At 47.7% G+C, this 20,846-nt stretch overlaps 1 protein-coding gene across 2 annotated transcripts in view; it reads left to right on the top strand.

Annotated features, from left to right (window-relative positions):
• The window catches only part of CMTM7 (CKLF like MARVEL transmembrane domain containing 7), a 51,435-nt gene that overhangs the window by 20,423 nt on the left and 10,166 nt on the right, over positions 1-20,846 (top strand). For both annotated transcript variants that reach the window (XM_047875839.1, XM_047875838.1), the window contains exon 2: positions 17,872-18,045. In XM_047875839.1, coding sequence (XP_047731795.1) covers positions 17,872-18,045 — 174 coding nt within the window. The remainder of the gene's footprint in view (positions 1-17,871; positions 18,046-20,846) is intronic.

The following is a 20,846-nucleotide window of genomic DNA, read 5'->3' as shown; positions in this document are numbered from 1 at the left end:
CCTAATGACCAACCTAAGCTTTCTTGGTTCAATTTTTATTCTTAACTTTGCATCATCGCCTTTGAAAGTGTGTACTTACTTGTTGCTCTTGGTAATGGTACTTCAACCCTGCGTTCACAGTTCCTATCTGGTGCAGATCTCTGCTCCTCCCTGTGTATTTGACATTTCTTACTAAGGCCGCCTTCTTACTTTAGGAAGATGTAAAGTACAAATTACTGAGACAATAAATATTCAAATCACACAGGCCATCTGCCCCTGAACAGATGTCCACTGTAAGTCAATGTCAATCTCTGTTCCTTGGGGCCAGGGAGAGAGGTGAAGAAACATACAGGCCAAGCAGGGCTGAAAGAGCCCTCTCCACCGGGAAGAAAAGGGAGGCTGATGAAGCAGTGGTTTCTACTTAGTTTCTAATTCACGCGCAGAAAAAGACTCTTTCCGGGAAAGTCAGTGAAGGAAGAAGCAATGATAACCCAAGAATGTAGTGATACAAGGCCCGCAGATGGTTTACCATAATACAATTGTTCCATGGACCACATGAGGGTTTTCTTTTCCCCTCAGTATATGTAGAGCATGTAATTTGCCCCTGGTGCTGTGCTCAGTGTTTTGTTTTTTGTTTTTGTTTTTTTTTTTGGGGGTATTACCTCAGATGAGATAACCCTCTAAGTGGGGTACTATCTTTCATCTCCACTTTCCAGATGGGAAGTCTGAGGTTCTGGAAGGTTATGTCGCTGTCCCAGGTCACACAGCTAGTAAAATTCCCACTGTGGGAGTGAGATCTTGGGTAAGTGACCTAACCTCTTTGTGCCTCAGTTTCCTCATCTACAAAATGGGGATGATGGTATTACCTGGTCCCCAGGTTACTGTGCAGATCCTGTATGAAGTATTTGAGCTCTGAGGAAATGTTAGTTATTCTGCTACCTCTTTTTGGTGTCCTAGTGAGATCTTTAATCCTTTCCCCAGAACTCAATGGGATCTGTTCTTCATACTTACAATAGTCCTATTTTCTACAAGGCCTTCATCCTCTTTTTCCCCTTTGCCTGTCCCCATCTTATTTCTAGGAGTCTGTGCTGGTCCTTTTGATAGGAAAATTAGATTGGCACAGGTCAGTGTCAGCATGTGGAGAGAACTTACCCCCATTCAGAGTATGCAAAAGTTTTATTTTGCACTTAGCTATCCAGTGTAGAGCATGTGATATGTGCCAGGCTCGTATTTTTGACCCGACAGAGAGGTGTCAAAGTGATGAAGAAAGGGCATAGCCTTGGCCCTTGCCTGTGCCACTATCGACTGAGTAGCCCTAGGTAAATCACGTTTCTTTTCTTGGTCTCAAATTTCTCTCCTGTGCAGTGGGAGGACAATGTTCAAGATCCCTGTTGTTCTAGTCGTTATGTATATGGACACGTGTGCTGGGTCAGAATGCGAATCATTGGGCAAGTCCAAAATCGCCTGGGCACTGGCGTGGGTGAGCTGTGAGTGTTGGGGGCTGTGTCATTCCTATAGCAGGGGCGTTTCTGGATGGTTTTTCTGTTATCAATAAGATTCCAGGGCAGAGAAAAGTCAGAGTTCTGAGAAACCACTGTGGAAATGCCGCAGTGAGGTCTTTGCAAAGCATAGTGAGGGCTGGGGCCTCTGACTTTTTTCTCAGCTCCAGCAGCCTCCCACTGTGTGGTCTGGCCACACCATCTCCATCCATATAAAAGGTGCAGTGGTTTTTAGTATATTCACAGAATATGTGCTGCCATCACCGCAACCAATTTCAGAAAGTTTCGAAGAGCTCTGTGTTGACAAGTGCACAGTCATGTCCCTATCACCACAGCGAGATCGAGGACAGTCCCATCATCCCCCCAGATGCCCCTGTGCCATTCCTTTGTAGTCGGTCCTTCTCCCCACCTTGTAACCCCTTTGCCTTACCATGTAAGCTCATCAGTACGTACCTGTGAAGCCTGCTGGGATTTGGTTGGCATTTCGTTGAGTCTGTAGATCAACGTGGGGAGAATTGGCATGTCAGTAATGTTGCACCTTCCAATCCATGAACATGTTATACCTCTCCGTTTATGTAAGTCTTCTCTGATTTCTTTGATCAGTATTTTTCAAAAAAATTTTAATGTTTCTTTTCGAGAGAGAGACAGAGACAGAGTAGACTGGGGAAGGGGCAGAGAGAGAGACTCAGAATCCGAAGCAGGCTCCAGGCTCTGAGCTGTCAGCACAGAGCCCGACAACAGGGCTTGAACTCACTGTGAGATCATGACCTGAGCCAAAGTTGGATGCTCATCCGACTGAGCCAGCCAGGCGCCCCTCTTTTATCAGTGTTTTGTAGTTTTCAGCATATTCTAAAGTTATATATTTACCTAATAAATATTTCCTTTTTTCTTTTTTGATGCTACTGTAAATAGTCCTATGTGTTTTTAACGTTTGATTTCAATGGTTTCTTGTTAATATATTGATTTTTGTATATTGAGCTTGCAACCTCTGATGATGCTGAACTCATTGATTAGCTCTTAGATCTTTTTATGGAGATTTTTTCTACACCGGTAGCCCTGTTGTTTACAAATAAAGTTTCAGGGTGTCTGGGTGGCTCAGTTGGTTCAGCTCCCAACTCTTGATTTAGGCTCAGGTCATGGTCTCCTGGTCTGGGGGTTCGAGCCCTGCTTGGGGGCTCTTAGCACAGAGCCTGCTTGGGATTCTCTTTCCCTCTATCTCTGCCCCTTCCCTGCTCACGCTCATGGTCACGCGCGCGCTCTCTCTCTCAAATATACTTTTAAAAAAAGTTTTATTTCTTCCTTTTCAGTCTTTCATTTCTTTTTCTTACCTTATTGCAGCTTCCAGAAATATGCTGAATAGGATTGGTGAGAGATGATAACCTTCCCTTGTTCCTTAGGGGGAAAGCATACAGTCTCTCACCACTGAGTCTTAGATTAGCTGTAGATTTTTACGTACATGCCCTTTATCAGGTTAAGGAATTACCCTGCTATCCTAGTTTGCTGGAAGTTTTTATCATGAATGGGTATTGAATTTTGTCAAGTGCTTTTTCAGCATCAGCTGATACACATACCTGGTTTTTCTTCTTTTGGTCTGTTAATACGGTATCTACATTGATTTTCCAATGTTGAACCCGCCATGCCTCCTGGAATAAACTTTAGTTACTTGTTGTGCACCTGCATATTTTTATATATTGTTGGATTTGCTATGCTGATATTTTGTTGAGGGTTTTTGATAGCCTAGAAAGAATTTATCCTTAAGCTTACTCATGACCCAACCCACTTTCAGTCCATCCCTCTGAGACATTCACATACTAATAGTCTGATGTGGGTTTCTCTGAATCCTTGTCTCTCTTTCTCCTTTCTGTGATTGCTGTTCTCTTTGGCTTTGCATGTTTCTCACTTCTGCCCAGAAACTCCCTTCAGAAACAGGATTTAGAAAGAAGCATTCGAGCCCATAGCTAGATTCAAGTTGGTTTGCCTCACCTTCCTGAGATCCTAAATGCCCTGCCACCAGTAGTGCCCTTGGAAGGCAGTGTGTTTGTGTTGGATGTATCCGAGTGGTCTAGTTCCCCATTGGCAGGTGCAGGAGGGGAGGCGTTGTGTAGGACACACCCTCTCTGCTTCCTCCAAAGGCACCCGGACAGGGACGGGAGCAGGGCCTCTTGGTGGAGACTGAAAGGCCCCCTTTGTCTTACCACCAGGTGGCTTTTGCGGCAGCACAGAGGACTCAGGGTCGGGTAAGGAAGGGGAAACGCAGGGAGCGGCTGGGTTTCAGCCCTCCGAGGTTATTTTTAATAAGTGAAGGCCAAGGGGGCGGAGGGCTTTCTGAAGGGAGGTCTGTGTTTTCGCCTGGCTCTGAGATGACTCAGAAGTGAGAGATCAAAGGAGAATGCAGACCCCTGAGGAGGGCCTGCCTGACACCTGCCTTCTGAACCTGGGGTCGCAGGTCGTAGGGCGCCCTAACCGTGCCTTTGAACTGGGGACAGGGTAGCCAGAGGAGGGAGGAAGAAAGGGTGAGGTGTTTCCCACCCCCTCCCCCCCACACTCTTGCCTGTTTGAAGCGGGAGGTTCACCATGGGCAGGCTTTCTGCTTTCCAGAAGCACAGACAGCCAGAGGGCAGGCAGGAGAGGTCCTCTCTGGGAGGCCGTTCTCCAGAACTGGGTCAGAGAGCAGGAGAGGGGATAGCTAATGGCCTGCAGAAGCGGGGAGGCCTGGCATACTTTCCTTTAATCTGTGGTTTCGCGTGGGGAAGTGTTTGGACAGATGGAATTGCCAGCTCCTTTCCAGCATTTTGTCAGCAGGCTGAGGAATCTGAGACAGCCACCTCCCTACCGAGCCAGCAAGAGCCAGCAAGGGGAGTTTCCTGTTGGAACTCACCAGCTGCGGGGACCTGGTGGTTGGAGGGGGGCCTGCTCCCCATATCATCATGCAGTCTGGTGCATCGGAGGCCACCTCCTCGCCCATCTGTCTCCTCTGGCTGGTGCCGAGTCTAGTCCTGAGTCTGTTCTCCCCCATCTCCGGCATGCTGTGATTGGATTAGTTTTCCAGAAATCCACTTCTGCCTGTGGCTCTTCTCTGCTCAGTAACCTTCACTGGCTCCCCATTGTCCATCCATAATAACTACTCTCTCGGCCTGGAATCTGATGCACACTCCACGCCCCTTTACACACATGTGGGGTTTGCCCAAAATGGACAAGTCGCCTAGTCCCAAATATGCCCTGGGCTTTTGCACCCCGAGGCCTTCCTTTGTCATGCTCCCTCTGCTTGGAAGCCCCCATTTTCTCTTCTCTGTATATTCAAATCCGGTCTCCCACAGAGTCCTCACTAAGGCCATGACTGCCCCTGCAGAGGCCATGCCTCACCTGCCTTTCCAAGGACCTTCCTTATAAATCGCACCTCCCTGGTGGCATTTATCTCATTCTTTACAGTACTTGTGTCTGGGTCTGAGGCTCCTTCTCCTTTAGGACAGGGCCTGTGTCTAAGCTGTCCTTAACATCGTTCTCATCACCTGGTGACAGCACACTGCACTTAGGACAGTCACTATTTATTTAGGTTTTTTAAATTTTTTTTTAACGTTTATTTATTTTTGAGACAGAGAGAGACAGAGCATGAATGGGGAAGGGTCAGAGAGAGAAGGAGACACAGAATCTGAAACAGGCTCCAGGCTCTGAGCTGTCAGCACAGAGCTCGATGCGGGGCTCGAACTCACAGACCGGACCGTGAGATCATGACCTGAGCCGAAGTCGGACGCTCAACCGACTGAGCCACCCAGGCGCCCCGACAGTCACTGTTTAAGAGCCACTATGTGCTAAGAACTTCTCAAACATCCCATTTATTTTTCACAACAAACCCCTGAAAGAACTTTTTAATACCTAGCATTCGTGAATGTTTACTAGAGACGTTCCAGGCTGTTCTAAATGTTTTGGCGCAAATCGGCTCAGTTAATCCTCATATCAACACTGTGTGGTAGGTTTAATTATCCCCCTTGCAAAGATGAGGAAACTGAGGCGCAGAGCAGTTAACTGGCCCGCTGGTAATTGTGTTTGCTGAGTGAGAGGTTGCTGACCATGCTTCATTGCTCCCACTCAGCTCTACGTATTCTAATTGGGCACCAGCCTTTGGCCAACACTCAAGACTTCCTTCTCCACTCCTCACTGGGTACCATATGATGATCATACATCCTTAACAACTGTGGTTTTCCATCAGCGACACATGCTTGCAATCCCTTAATGGTTCTTGTATACTTGCTTTGTCATATTTTATCCCAGACTAATTTCTTCTTCCCCAGGCTGGCACTTTTTTGGCATTACGCTGCCTCTGTTTTTAATCAAGGCCTCCCACACCCACATTCTCAAATTCAGCAGGCACTCACTTCTGGCAAGAGCCCAGGGCCGGATGCCAGGCTTCCTGCTGGGACTGGCCCCACAGCTTCTCCAAATATTTACTTCCCCAGGATAGCCTCCAAATTACGGAGTAGTTCCCCTGCATCACGGTTTCCTTGGGATCGTCTTTGGCAAAGTGGAAACCAATGTAGCCTTGTATCCCTTGTGCTGAGCACAAGGCTGCTACAAGGTTGATCCTTAATAAATAATCACTGAATAAATAACTTGGTTCTTCTTTCCACTTTAAAAACTAGGCTTGGGGCGCCTCATTGGCTTAGTTGGTTACGCATCCGACTTCGGCTCACATCATGATCTTGTGGTCTGTGAGTTCTAGCCCCACGTCAGGCTCTGTGCCGACGGCTCAGAACCTGGAGGCTCCTTCGGAATCTGTGTCTCCCTCTCTCTCTCCCCCTGCCCCGATCATTCTCTCCCTCTCTCCCTCTCTCTCTCTCAGAAATAAACATTAAAAAAAAAAAAGGCTTGTCTAACTGGGAAGCCAGGGAAACTCTAAAACCAGATGTAGGAGTTAGCTTTTGCTCTATGACAAATAGTCATAAAATCTGTCCACATGTCTCCAGATGCCTCAGTTTCCTCGTCTGTGGAATGGGGGTAATAACAGAACTTACCCCCATGCCTAAGGAAACTAGCCATTTGCAGAAATAATGATCATACCAGTATTATTTCAGTAACTTCTAAAAAAAAAACCGCTCATGTCCCAGCAGGGGCTGTGAAGCCCACCCTGCTCCCACCAGTCCCACCAAAGATTCTTTGGCAGTCCATACTCTTTTATTTTGTTAATCACCTCATCAGGGAACCTCTGGGAAACACTAGCTCCTTCTGCCTGTAAGACCATGGCTACACACGGAGGTTTTACCCATCTGATTTAATCCAGTTTTCTAGGATTTACCATCTTAAAAAAAAGAGCATTTAATGTATTTTCTATGTTTTCCCATTTCTGAATTAATATGGTGGGTTGCCTTGATTCTAAGACTTTATTGACTGTAAGACTCACCACTGATTTTGGAATGGAGGGGCTGGGGGGGAGGTTAGATTACATACTAATCTTTTTTTTTTTTAATTTTTTTTTTAATTTATTTTTGAGACAGAGACATTATGAACAGGGGAGGGGCAGAGAGAGAGAGGGAGACACAGAATCTGAAGCAGGCTCCAGGCTCTGAGCTGTCAGCACAGAGCCCGACGTGGGGCTCGAACTCACGGGGACCGTGACATCATGACCTGAGCCGAAGTCAGATGCTGATGCTGAACCGACTGAGCCACCCAGGCGCCCTGAGCCACCCAGGCGCCCCGATTACATACTAATCTTATGTAAATTACATTCCAATCTCAGCAGCATCAAGGCCTCTGTGCTTGAGGGAGGGCGCTGGGGAGGGGGGCGCTTACAAATTAGAATTACAGAAACACATTATGTTCACTGTTTGTTACATCCTTCTTTTGGGTCAAGCACAGAGCTGCACATGTGTTAACGCATTTTGCCCTCACAACACCCTTATAAGGTACACTTGTAAGAATGAAGAAAGATGAAGAAATTGAGGCATAGAAAAGTGAGGCCACGCAGCTGGAACGTGGCACCAGCCACTGAGCTGAGGCGGTTGGACCAAAGGCAAGCTGCCTTTCAGAAATATAACTGGATTTCTATAGAACAGATCTGATGGCTGGAGCATCCACTCTCTTCCTATCTGTGGAAGGTCACCAACCTCTTTGGACTATACGAACAGCCATTCCTAGAAGCCTGATACTTAATCCAAGGAGGGGCAAAGGCCTGGGCCAGCTGACTAGGACAAGCACTGGTGAGTGAGTTCTTTCACTGAGTGGCTGCTTTGTGGGATCCAGGGAGGCCCAGACCCTGCCTGGATCTACAAGGAAGTTTCTTCTTCTCGGGGGCACGAGACCTGGAAGGGGATAATGGCAGAGGCCAGAAAAGGGATGGGAGTGAAGTGTTGGAGGAGGGAGAGGCCCCTTCAGTCCAGGGAACCGAAGGGCAGAGAATGCTTCGTGGGCCGTCTAGAACCGTATGACACGGTAGCCACTAGCCACACGCGGCTATTTAAATTTAAATCAATGACGTTAAACATTCAGTTCCTCAGTCACGTCAGCTCCATTCCAAGTGTTCCGCTCTTGCTGTTGCCTGTCATATTGCGCAGCACAGGTAGACACAACATTTCCATCATCATGGAAAATTCTGTTGGGCACCTGACCCTGGATCCAGCTGGCTGCAGCAAAGACCACATTGTCCGCGGGACATAGGGAGATGCTGGGCCTGTGCAGGGGCCTGGTTCTGGGAGGTGACTGGTGAATAGGGGTGTTCCCTGTGGAGAGTGTGATAAGAGAGGTGGAGAGAAGGGTGCCCACTTGTAGGCTGTACCTTGAGCAAGGAGAAAGGCCCACCAGCGCGTCCCCAGGCTTGTCTGAGAGGGGCTGAGGCGGCTCCCCGTGCCCTCACAACAAACACTGTCATCTGAGGTGACCTGGGTGGGTGGCTTACTCACTGTAGCCTCAAGTCCGGCTCCCCTGGAGCACCTGCCTTTGCCTTGAGTTCCGCCCCCCTCCTTTTTTTAAAAAAAATGTTTGTTTTTGAGAGAGAGGCAGAGCACAAGTGGGGGAGGGGCAGAGGCAGAGAGGGAGACACAGAATCTGAAACAGGCCCTAGGCTCTGAGCTGTCAGCACAGAGCCCATTTGCTCCCATATTATTGTAGAGCAGATCTTCTACTGTGTTTCGTCTCATCCCTGATATTTCAGTCTGTGTCTAAATTGCGGGGCATCCCATTCGCTCGCCATGTTGGCATCTGCTCGGGCAGCCTCTCTTCTGCTTATGCCTAAGAGCAAAGCCCTGCATTCAGTGCTGCCTTTCTATAAACCCTGGAGAGCCTGAGGGGAAATGATTACAGAAAAGAAGCCGCCCCCAGCCTGCCAGCCATTTTTACCCGAAGGTTGCTGTTGAGAATCCAGCCTAACCCCAAGCTCAGTTCTGCGTTTACCATTGAAGGCCAGTGCACTGGGGCTGGGCACTGGGGATGCAGCAGGGGCTGAGTCTGGGTCCCTGCCTGTGTACTCACAAGTAGGCATACAGCAGGCAGAGGCAGTCTTGGCTGGGATATGAGCTTAATAGCTTGTCTCAAACTAAAGCTTTGCTGTGGCACGGTCTACATCTGGACATGTGCATGCAGGTTGTAATTCACACAGTTTCGCGATGGGCCCTTGCTTCTGGGTTTAAAGCGCCTACTCGTTTTAGGATGCACAGGATAAAAGTGAATCCTACATGTCTCACCCCACATGTAAAAGTAGGGCCTCTCCAGAGTGATGCTTTTACCTTCCTCCCCCATCCATCTCACTCCCCTCCCGGGCATGAGTGAACGAGAATGCGGCCCAGCACAGCGCCTGGAACGTAGGTCTCAGGAAACGGACATCAAATTGCATTCAGTCATGTATTCATTCGTGTATTTACCAAATATCCACGGACAACACGTGTACCATTCAGGGTTCTTGGCACTGGGAAAATAACAGTGAACAAAACAGATTAAAATCCCCATCATCGTGGGGCTTACATTCATACATTCAGAGATGACAGACAATAATAGTAATAATAATAATAATAATAATAATGATAATAATAAACAGGTAAAATAAACAGCTTTGCTGGGCAGTGATAAGGTCTCTGAAGCAGAATAACTGAATAAGTAGCATCTACAAATGATAAAATAATTACCTTTCTAGAAGCAGAATATAAAACTATATATGCAGTATGAGCCAATCTTTGAAAAGGAAAAATAATACATACATGCTTTAAACATACATAGGTGGAAAGAAATCCTCCAAAATGGCAGGGGTGGTGGTTATCCCTGAGAAACGGGATGATAGGTGATTGTTCTTTTCTTTTTAAAAAAATTTTTTTAATGTTTATTCACTTTTGAGAGAGAGGGAGACAGAGCATGAGCGGGGGAGGGGGCAGAGAGAGAGGGAGGAGACACAGAATCCAAAGCAGGTTCCAGGCCCCACACTGTCAGCACAGGGCCCGATGCGGGGCTCGAACTCATGAACCATGAAATCATGACCTGAGCCGAAGTCGGACACTCGACCGACTGAACCACCCAGGAGCCCCTGATTTTTATTTTCTTAAATAGACACTTGCATGAATTGATTTTCTGTAATGAACAGTGTTGACTATACCTTTGAGTATCTTTGGTTTCAGCAGGAGACTTGACATGAATCCCATTCCTTACAGGCCATTTCTGAGTTGGAGCCCCAGAGCCCTGCTTCCAGCACGAGGGAAGCTGAGGCAGAGCAGGACTTCCCTTCCATCATGCAGAGTCCCAGGCAACGTTCAGTGCTTGCTCCCAGGCGGTCAGGACAAAGGATTCAAGTCCTTGCTGAAAACAGAGACCAAAACCTGGGAGAGGGGGCTGTGAAGAGGAACAGGCCCTGTAGGCAGAGCAGTGCAGTGGTTAGACCTCAGGGCCCTGCCAGGGGCCCAGCTGGTTCCTCTGCCTGACTGTGTGACTTTGAACAAGTTGCTTAACCTCTCTGTGCTTCAGGTTTCCGCGTGAAAGGACAGTGATAACAGTACTGGGACTGTTGTGAGGGTAAACTTGTTTAAAAATCGGAGAGTCCTTTGCTCAGTGCCCGGAGAGAGGAGGAGTAAGCGCTCAGAAAGGGTAGTACCTGTCATTTGTAGAGCAAGTCAAGGAGGGCAGTGTGCTATCAGCGACGGTGACAGAGAAGACATGGCAGGAAGGAAACCAGAGGTGGCTGTCGGGACTGGATTCAACCCGCTGGCCGAGCCCCGTGTCCTTTCATTGGGTACCGTCCCCTGTATCCCTCCCCTCTCCCCCAAAAGCTCCGGGGACTTGTCCCTCCTCCGTTGGTGCCACCGCTTGAACTGGTCTCACTGAGGGCCAGCTGCTGAGCAGGAATGCAGTTCAGATTTCTCCAGAGCAAACGTTGAGAAAGTTCCTTGAAGAAGCCTGAGAGGAAGAAAGGTGGGCGATGCCTCCCCTCCATGGAGGGGGCTCGTTCTTTGTAGCCCCTCCGGTCACCACCTTCTCACACGTCTCTGCAGGACTCCTGCTTGCTGACTTGGGAACAGACGTGATGACCCTGGGTGGGTTGGGTCCAAGCTCAAGCCTCTGAGACATGGCAGCCCGTCCCTCTGGAACACACTCACTCGTCACAGGGTCTTGGGAGTCTGGGTTTGTGCTCTGGCCCCACCGTCGACCATCCGTGGCAAGTGACCCACCCCTGGTCCTCCCTGTCCTCAGATGTGTGCATGGGGCACAGTGCTGCCTGGCCGTGTTTGTTGGGGGCGCTGCTGCCGGGGTGACAGGAGTTAGTGTGGCCTGCCTCTGCCAGTGCTCCCTTCGCCCCTCGGTGGTTTCCGTGGGAGTGAACTCCAGACCCTTCAAGCTACATCACGTTCTTCTAAATTTCTTGCGATCTTTGGAAAACCCTGAGCATTCCTTCCTTCTCAGCTTATCTCAGTTTATGGTGAAGAGTTTGTGAGCATGTGGACGTGGGTGTTGATCTCTTCCTTTAGACCGTGAGCTCCAGGAGGGCAAGGACTGTGTCTGTTCCGCTGATGATTGTCGCTAGTCCCTAGCACAAAGTAGGCAGAAAATGGTTTTTGAATTGTCATCACCAGAAAGGAGAGTAAATTGGAACAAAAAGACCCACCCCGCCCATTCCTCTCTCTCTCCCCGTTCGCTTTGCCGACAGACATTCAGTAGCCAGTGTTCAGGCCGGGATGTCCTTGGGAGACGTGGCTTCGGGGCTCCAGGGCTCCAGCCATCACTGCCATGGCAACAGGACGCCGGGGAGCGTGCTGCAGCGGGCCAGCCTGTGTCCGTGCCCGGCTCAGACGTGTGAGCGGGGGCGATTGGTGCCGAGTGCTTCCCGTCTCTGCACCTCGGCCTCCTTGGGTCACTAGGAGCCGTGCCAATAGGCCTTTCCCTTTGTGGTTGAATCCCCCATTCCCTGTGGCATCTCCACGTTGTCTCAGTTGCCCTCGGTCCCCTCTGCTGACCCACTTCTCGGGGGAGGTGGCCGCCTACCGCCCGCACATACACAAAGCCGCGTGTCCTCCCCTCCCCTGGTCATGGTGGGAGCAAGGCGGCAGAGGACGTTGCTTTCGTTCGTGAAATTGAATGAGCCGCAACAGAGACTAGGAAATCGAGTCGGATACTGAAAGAGAAACAAACTAGAGAAACTACTACTTGCAAACAAACAAACAAACAAAAAAATTGCCATTTCAGTTTGGTTCAATATAAGGACCAAACCACCAAGTTTGCTACGTAATAAGCGTCAGTGGTGCTCCTGATCCTTTCTGATATAATGATGTTCTTGACAAGTTGAGCGTTCCGTCTCCGTAGTCTGAGTGTGACCTGATGACCTTTGCTAGCCAAGAGCAGTGGGGACGTGGGTGACGTGATGTTGCCCAGGTTGCCGTCCGGGCTCTGTGGTGCAAAATTGATTAGGGACAGGGGAGCATGGCCTGGCCTCAATAACACGCTGAGAATGTTCTGGCTCCTTCACAAACCATACTCACCGATACCCTGGAGATCCTGGATGCCAGACCTCCTGGGGCAGTTAATGAGTCCATCAGCCAACTTTGAAAGGTGTTAGCAGCCTCCAAAAGTCCTTTGTGCTAGGTCCCGAAGTGAAGTTTAACGAGAAGTGAAGTTTAACGAAAAAGCACGATTCTCTTCTCAAAGCGCTTGAGCCCAGTAAGGGAGGGAGACATGGTTTTTTGTTTAATGCAATAGAGCGTCACAGAGCTCGCACAGAGGATGGCAGGATGACCCCAGAAACCATCCATTCACTCGGTGTTGAATTCCCTACCTATTATGTGCAGGGCACTCTGCTAGGAGGAGAGAGTAAGAGTGAAACCAGCAGAGTCCCTAGAGTAGTTGGGAGAAGGGTAGTAAACAAGGTGACCAACAAGCAAATACACATCTAACCAAACACCAAATAGGTTTAGTACCAATCACAAAGGTTCCATCAGAGAGAATACTGGGGACCCACCTGAGCGGGGGGCAGCCCTTGAGGCACTCTGGGAGCCCAGGGTACCCAGAGAAGCAGCAGAAACTGGGACCAGAACCTGCAGGTGGAGCTTAAGACACAACCCCAGGGCGCCTGGTTGGCTCAGTTTGTTGAGCATCCGACTCTTGATTTCGGCTCAGGTCATGATCTCGCGGTTCGTGAGTTTGAGCCCCACGTAGGGCTCTGTGCTGACAGTGCGGAGCCTGCTTGGGATCCTGTCTCCCTCCCTCTCTCTGCTCCTCTTCCACTCACTCTCTCTCAAAATAAATAAAGAAGCATTTAAAAAAAAAAACGCACAAAACCCAGAAGCTATAAAAGATGTGTAGATTCGACTGCATAAAAAATTTTAATTTCAGGGGTGCCTGGGTGGCGCAGTCGGTTAAGTGTCCGACTTAAGCCAGGTCACGATCTTGCGGTCCGGGAGTTCGAGCCCCGCGTCAGGCTCTGGGCTGATGGCTCGGAGCCTGGAGCCTGTTTCCGATTCTGTGTCTCCCTCTCTCTCTGCCCCTCCCCCACTCATGCTCTGTCTCTCTCTGTCCCAAAAATAAATAAAAATGTTGAAAAAAAAATTAAAAAAAAATTTTTTAATTTCAGTAATAGAAAAGATAAAAACTAAAGGCAGCTGAGAGAATATATTTGCAATATCCACAACAGGCAATAGGTTAATATTCAGAATATAAATATCAAATCTATAATAAACTTATGAAAAGATATGCAGCCCACTAGTTATCAGGGAAATTAAGATTAAATAAAAGATATTTCCTTTCTTTTTATTTTTTTTAATTTTTATTTATTTATTTATTTTTAAGTTTTATTTATTTTTGAGAGAGATACAGAGTGCGAGCAGGGGAGGAGCAGAGAGAGAGGGAGACACAGAATCCGAAGCAGGCTCCAGGCCCCGAGCTGTCAGCACAGAACCCGATGCGGGGCTCAAACTCATGAACCGCGAGATCATGACCCGAGCCGAAGTCAGTCTCTCAACCAACTGAGCCACCCAGGCACCCCTTTCCTTTCTTTTTAAATACTGATAATAATCTGTGTGAGCAAGACTCCCTATGCAGGGGAACTCATCTTTTTTTTTTTTTTTTTTTTTTGGATAGCATTTTGGCAGCAAATATCAAAATCTTGCCTGTGAATATGCTTTCACTTCATAATTTCACTTCTGAGAACATTTCAGAAATGTACATACATGCAGAAAGCAGCTTGCCCAAGAATATTCTTTTGCAGGATGATGTGTACTTGCAAAAAGCTGGGGATGTGACAAATGCCCATCAGTAAAAGATTGTGTAAGGTGGTACTTCCTGACCAGAGGGGGTGCCCCCCCCCGCCCCCCAGGATCTTTGCCAACCTCTGGAGACATTTTTGGTTATTGTGCCTGGGGAGGTGCTTAGTAGCACCTGGCATTTTGTGGGTGGGGGACAGGATGCTGCTAACCGTGCTACAGGACAGTCCCCACCAAAAAATTACCCAGCCCCAAATGTCAGTAGTGCTGAGGTTGACAAACGCTGGGTCAAATAAATCCGCAGGCAGTTGGAAGAAAAGGGTAAGTCTATACGCGCGCCATTAAAGATCTCTAAGACATGTCATTAGCTTTTTTACAGCTTAATGTGTGATTTTTATAATACAAGAAAAGAAAACAGCAAATTGAAAAAACCACTAAATGATCAGTTCTCCCCAGAGGCAACCACTGTTACCGGTTTCTTATGTGTCCTTCCAGAAATAGTCCCAGCACAGACAAGCATATTTGGTTTTTAATAAGCTGTAGGTATTTTGCTGCATGGTTAGATTCAGAAACTCGTGCATTCATTAGCCGGATGCTAGCGGCCTGCACCTGACGACCCCTGACATAACGTTTTTTAGGTTATTCCCCCCCCCCGCCTCTTGTGTTTTCAAGGGCATTTTTATTTTTGGATACAGAACAAAACTGTGTGCTGGGGTTTGGGAGGGTGGGAAGGAGCCTATAACCAAAAGGCTGATATATTGGTTAGTGAAAGCAGGACGCAGAGGAAATAAGCCGGGCGAGGGTTCTCTTGCACGTGGGTGTCAGTGAGGTTCCACAAGGGCTGTTTGGTGGTGCTGACCCGGGGGGGGGGGGGCTTTAACAGGGAGGTGGGGTAAATTTCCTCCCACCCCAGGGCAGAATTCAGCCAAAGTTAGAAACATATCAAATCCCTCTTCTGCCGGCCCACAGCCAAGCAGAGTCATTAATGGGCTCCTTGCAGATCCAAGCGCACTTTGCAATCACTGACTCGCCCCATCTCTGACTTTTTGAACAAGCCTGGCTTTCATCTCCTGGGCTTTTCCAGAAAAGCCTCTTAGAATTGGGTCTGAGACTTTTTGATGTTGGCTTTCATCAGCGACTTCTCTTTCCCCTGCTTGTCTTCCTGGCTGATACATTATTCCAAGGTCAGGATAAAAACCCTTGCGAGAAGGTGGGGTTGGGTGACCTGCCCACATCCAGCCCGAGGTTCTCGAAACATAAGGTGTCTGGTGCCATCTTCAGCCAGATGCAGGCGTGTTCAGCAGACCAGACTCCGGCAGGAGCACAGGAAGACCAAGCCTCCTGAGGGAATGTTCCAGAGCACAGACTGCAGACAGCAGGTGGCAGGGCCCCCGAGACCACCGGAGGCTTCTGCTGCCCAGCTCAGAAGAACGCTTCTCCTGAAGCCTGCCTCTTGAGTCTTCTCCAGAAATGTTCCATCTTAGACTTCAAAATGCTTTTTCTTCCTTGAGGGACACCCACCCAGACTGAGAACCTGAGGAGGCTGCCTGGCGCGTGCTGTAGAGTTAAGACCAGGACGTTTTAGTTCCAGAGTTGGGGGTGGGGGTGGAGAGGCGGGGGTGGGGGTGGGAGAGGGACATTCATTTCTCTCAAGTGATGTCAGCCTGTTTCAGGTGTGAAATTTAAACCCTCTGTTGCTTGCTTTCACAAAAATCATCTCTTCTTTCTAGTAAGCATTTTGATAGAGTCAGAAACGACACAGTTTGGGGGAGAAAGGGGTGGTTTCTAATCTGAGATGATTCTGGGGATTCTGAACAGTGCCACAGCCGGGCTGTGAGACCCTGGCTTTGAGTTGGGGGTGCTTGCAACATTACTTTTAAACCTCTGGATGTTTGTGTTAGATATTTTATCTTCAACTGTCAATGGCAGCTTGATATAAAAGGACAAGCCTTTATCAGAGGAGCTGGAGAGCACAAATTACTCCTTTGGACGGTATCACATTGAAGTTACTCTACACAGAATCACGTCTGCCTTCCAGAAGCCTCTCAGCCTTCCTTAGCCCTGAAGTCAGAACTCCTACTTCACTTTGTCTCAATTCTGCTGTGGTGTTTGATTTGCTTCTCTGGCTGGAAACAAGAAGAGGTCTGAGGGGGCCGTGGTTGGGGTGGGGGAGAATGAACACCCCAGGGCGTTTTCTCCACCATGCTCTTGCTTGCTCATTCTCCTGCTTCACCTTTCTGGCTGCCCCCAGAGTATTGATCTAGAGGATTCAGGGGTCTGCATCATTTGCAGAGGTTACCTGCTGGCCTTAGAAAAGTTCTGAAAAGTTTGGTGTCAGATCTTTCTTTCTTTCTTTCTTTCTTTCTTTCTTTCTTTTCGTTCGTTCTTTTTTTAGAGCGCATTAGCTGCGATGCTGGCCATTTAAAGTAGGGATGAATGAATTATTGGGCAAAAAGGAAGCTTTTAGTTGTATGCATTAGTACATACCATGTGCAGTCTAAATGTGATTTTCCAAAGTTGGGATTCCCAGAAGAAGAGCACACGGTAGGTAGGTGGCATTAGGCCAGTTGAACCGGGTTCGGGAAGTCTTACTTTACAAGCATGTTTCCCAGGGAGGTTTGCGATGGTTTGCGGTAGAAAGATAATGTCCTTCCTGCTGAAGGTCCTCGGCCCTGGGAGTTCGTAGAGGAAGACCTGCCCGGACCCCTGTTGTCCACTGGGAAACTCCCACATCTCTGTGTCATCATGGGAAAGAGGTGACTCTGTCACAGATGAAGAGTTGTACAAATTATTCTAATCTTTGCATTCAGTTAAGCACAAAATTGCCTCTTCACCCAGGAATCACGCCTCATAATCCTGAATTCGCTGCATTTTAAGGCAGGCCTTGAACGCCCCAGTGCGGGAGGGGTCAGCGCGAGGTGGGGACACCCAGACACCGGGAGGCCTGCAAATGGGGACTGATAATCAGCAGAGCCCTGGCGAGATCATGCATAGTCCCGAGTGAAGCAGAGCTCCCCTCGGAGCTTTAAAACAGCCTCGAGGCATGAATCATTCTATTACCAAGGCTGGCCGGCCTGAGAGGAACCGAAAAAATGAAAATTACTCCTGTTGCTCATTAGCAAAGGGGAATACGCAAATGTCGAGGGTCCCTCTGCACACCGCTGTTTGGATTTGACAAGCAGAGCACTCTCTTCATGCCAGAGTCTTTCCCAGCCTTCGTATCTGTTCGGAGCAGTTGGACAGACGCTAGAAATGAGGGGCTTGAGAAAATAGAGCATTTTTCACACCACTTGAACCAGTGTCAGATACATTTTGTGATTTGATGCTCATTAGAGACTCACATTTTCTTTCTTTCTTTTTTTTTCCCTTTTTTTTAAAGCTTGTTTATTTTGAGAGAGAGAGAGTGGGCACGCAATCAGGACGGGGACAGAGAGAGAGAATCCTAAGCAGGCTCTGCGCTGTCAGCACAGAGCCCGATACGGGGCGTGAACTCACGAACTGTGAGATCCTGACCTGAGCCGAAGTCGTTCACTCAACCGACTGAGCCACCCAGGTGCCCCGCGACCGGCATGTTTTAAAGGCTCGCACTATGGGAAAGTGCACTTTCCCAACCTTGCAGCCAGTCTGTGAGGAAATAACCTGAATCGCAGCGGTTCCTCAATGTCCTGTCGTGGTTTCTTCCCTGGGTGGCCGTCCTGGCTGGGCGTTTCTCTGATGTCCCTGTATTTCTGTCCCAGGTCACTCTGCTGATCGCCTTCATCTGCGTGAGGAGTTCTGTGTGGACCAGGTACAGTGCCTACAGCTACTTTGAAGTGGTCACCATCTGCAACTTGATAATGATCCTCGTCTTTTACCTGGTGCATCTCTTCCGTCTCTACCGCGTGCTCACCTGCATCAGCTGGCCCCTGTCGGTAAGGGAGTGGCCTGGCCCGATTCTGGGCACCCAGAGGTCAGGGTATTAGCTGAGGCACTGAGACCCAACAGAATCCGTCCCATCTGCGCCCCCCGGTGTCCACCTGCTCTTCCTCTGTCTCTTCCTGCTGTGGCCCTGCACGTCCCAATGTCTGCCGGACATCTCTGCCTGTGTCCTGCTGTGCCTCCTGCCTCAGTGTTTATTTTCTTGAGTGGCAGCAAACGGGCCACGTGTGTGAGTTTGGAGGAAGAAGCTCCTAAAGGCGATGGGGATTTATACTGTTGGGAGTACTGAATGGTAAGATTCATCAACTAAAAGGACCGGCAGAGTCCGAGGAAAGATTTCAGAAGTTTCCAGGATTTTTTTCTTCCCACTCTGTTATTTAAAAAAAAATTTTTTGGGGGCGCCTGGGTGGCGCAGTCGGTTAAGCGTCCGACTTCAGCCAGGTCACGATCTCTCGGTCTGTGAGTTTGAGCCCCGCATCAGGCTCTGGGCTGATGGCTCAGGGCCTGGAGCCTGTTTCCGATTCTGTGTCTCCCTCTCTCTCTCCGCCCCTCCCCCGTTCATGCTCTGTCTCTCTCTGTCCCAAAAATAAATAAAAAAACGTTGAAAAAAAAAATTAAAAAAAAAAATTTTTTTTTTAATGTTTATTTTTTGAGAGACAGACAGAGCGTGAGCAGGGGAGGGGCAGAGAGAGAGGGAGACACAGAATCCGAAGCAGGCTTCAGGCTCCGAGCTGTCAGCACAGAGCCCCCAACATGGTGCTTGAACTCATGAACCGAGAGATCATGACCTGAGCCGAAGTCGGACACTTAACTGAGCTACCCAGGCGCCCCTCTATTATTTTTTTATAAGCTTGGTTGACATATACTTCACGTGCTGGACAATTGCCTATTTAAAGTTTACAGTTCTCCAGATTTTGCTATCTTCCCAGAGTTGTGCAACCATCGCCATAGTCAATTTTAGAACATTTTCCTCGCTTCAAAAAGAAACCCCATATGCTTTAACTGTCACCTCCTACCTTTCATCCCCTCCAACCTTAAGCAACCACTAATCTACTTTCTGTCTCCATGAATTTTCCTCTTCTTGACATTTCCTGTAAATGGAAGCATATGTGTGGTCTTCTGTCACTGGTTTCTTTCACCGAGAGTGTTTTCATGGTTTTTCTATGTCGTAGCATGCGTCAGTACTTCCATTTTTTTTTAATAGCCAAGGAATATTCCATTAAAAGGATATACCACATTCTGTTTATTCTGATGGACATTTGGGTTGTTTCCACCTTTTGGCTATCATGAATAATGCTGCTGTGAACATTCACGTACAAGCTTTTTGCGTGGACGTGTTTTCATTTCGCTAGGGAATATACCAGAGAGTGGACTTGCTGGTTCCCGTGGTAACTGTGTTTAATTGTTTGCGGAGCTGCCAGACTTTTTTCCAAAGTGACTGCACCATTTTATATTCCCATCAGCAGGGTAGGAGGGGTCCGATTTCCCCGCATCCTTATCAATACTCGTCATTTTCTTACTTTCTGATTTTAGTCACTCTAACGAGTATGAAGTGGTATCTCATGATTTGCATTTCTCTGATGACTCTTGATGTCAATCATCGTTCCGTGAGCTTTTTGGCCATTCACGTATCCTCTTTAGAGAAATGTCTGTTCAGACCCTTTGCCCATTTTTGACTAGGTTGTCATTTTATTACCGAATTCTCAGTCTTTTGTATATTTTAGTTAGAAGTTCCTTATCAGATAAATGATTGGCAGATATTTTCTCCCATTCTATTGGTTATTTTTCACTTTCTTAAGTTTTTTTTAATGTTTATCCATTTATTTCTTGAGAGAGAGAGCACACGAGCCTGGAGGTACAGAGAGAGAGGGAGAAAGAGAGAAATGCCACGCAGGCTCCGCACAGAGGGGCTTGAACCCACGAACTGTGAGATCATGACCTGAGCTGAAACCAAGAGTTAGATGATCAACTGCCTGAGCCACCCAGGCACCCCTAGTGTTCACTTTCTTGATAGTGTTCATTAAAGCACAGGTTTTTAGTTTGATGAAATCTAATGTAACTACTTTTCTTCTGTTAATGATGTTTTTGGTATAAAATCTTAAAAGCCAAACCCAAGATCATGAAGATTTTACTCTGTGTTTTCCTCTAAGGAGTTTCATAGTTTCAGCTCTTACATTTAGGTATTTTGTCTATTTTGAATTAATTTTTTGTGTCTGGTGTGAGGTAAGGATTCAACTTCATTCTTTTGAAGGAAAGAATACGTTGAAATGTAAATATCCAGTTGTCCCAGCACCATCTGTTGGGAAGACTGTTCTTTCCTCATTGCATTGTCTTGGCATCCTGGCTGAAAATGAGTTGACCATAAACACATGGATTTATATCTGGACTCCCAGTTGCATTGATCTTACCACACGGTCTTGATTGCTGTAGATTTGTAGCCAGTTTTGAAATTAGGAATTCTGAATCTTCTATTTGTTCTTTTTCAGGATTGTTTTGGAGTTTTGCAATTCCATATGAATTTTAGAATCAACTTTTTAGTTCCTACAAAATGTCAGCTGGGATTCTAATACAAACTGCACTGAATCTAGAGATCAATTTGGAGAGTATTGTCATCTTAACATTAAGTTTTGTGACCTAGGAACATGGGAGGTTTTCCCATTTATTTAGATCTTCTTTAATTTCTTTCATCAATGTTTTATAGTTTTCAGAGTGTAAGTTTTGGTGCATTTGGCACGGGGGAACTTAAATCTGTTTCTAAGTACCTTATTTTTTTGATGATATTTCAAATGTAATC

This window comes from Prionailurus viverrinus, chromosome C2, assembly GCF_022837055.1.
Source record: "Prionailurus viverrinus isolate Anna chromosome C2, UM_Priviv_1.0, whole genome shotgun sequence".
NCBI lineage: Eukaryota > Metazoa > Chordata > Mammalia > Carnivora > Felidae > Prionailurus > Prionailurus viverrinus.
This window is presented reverse-complemented; position numbering and strand designations above follow the sequence as displayed.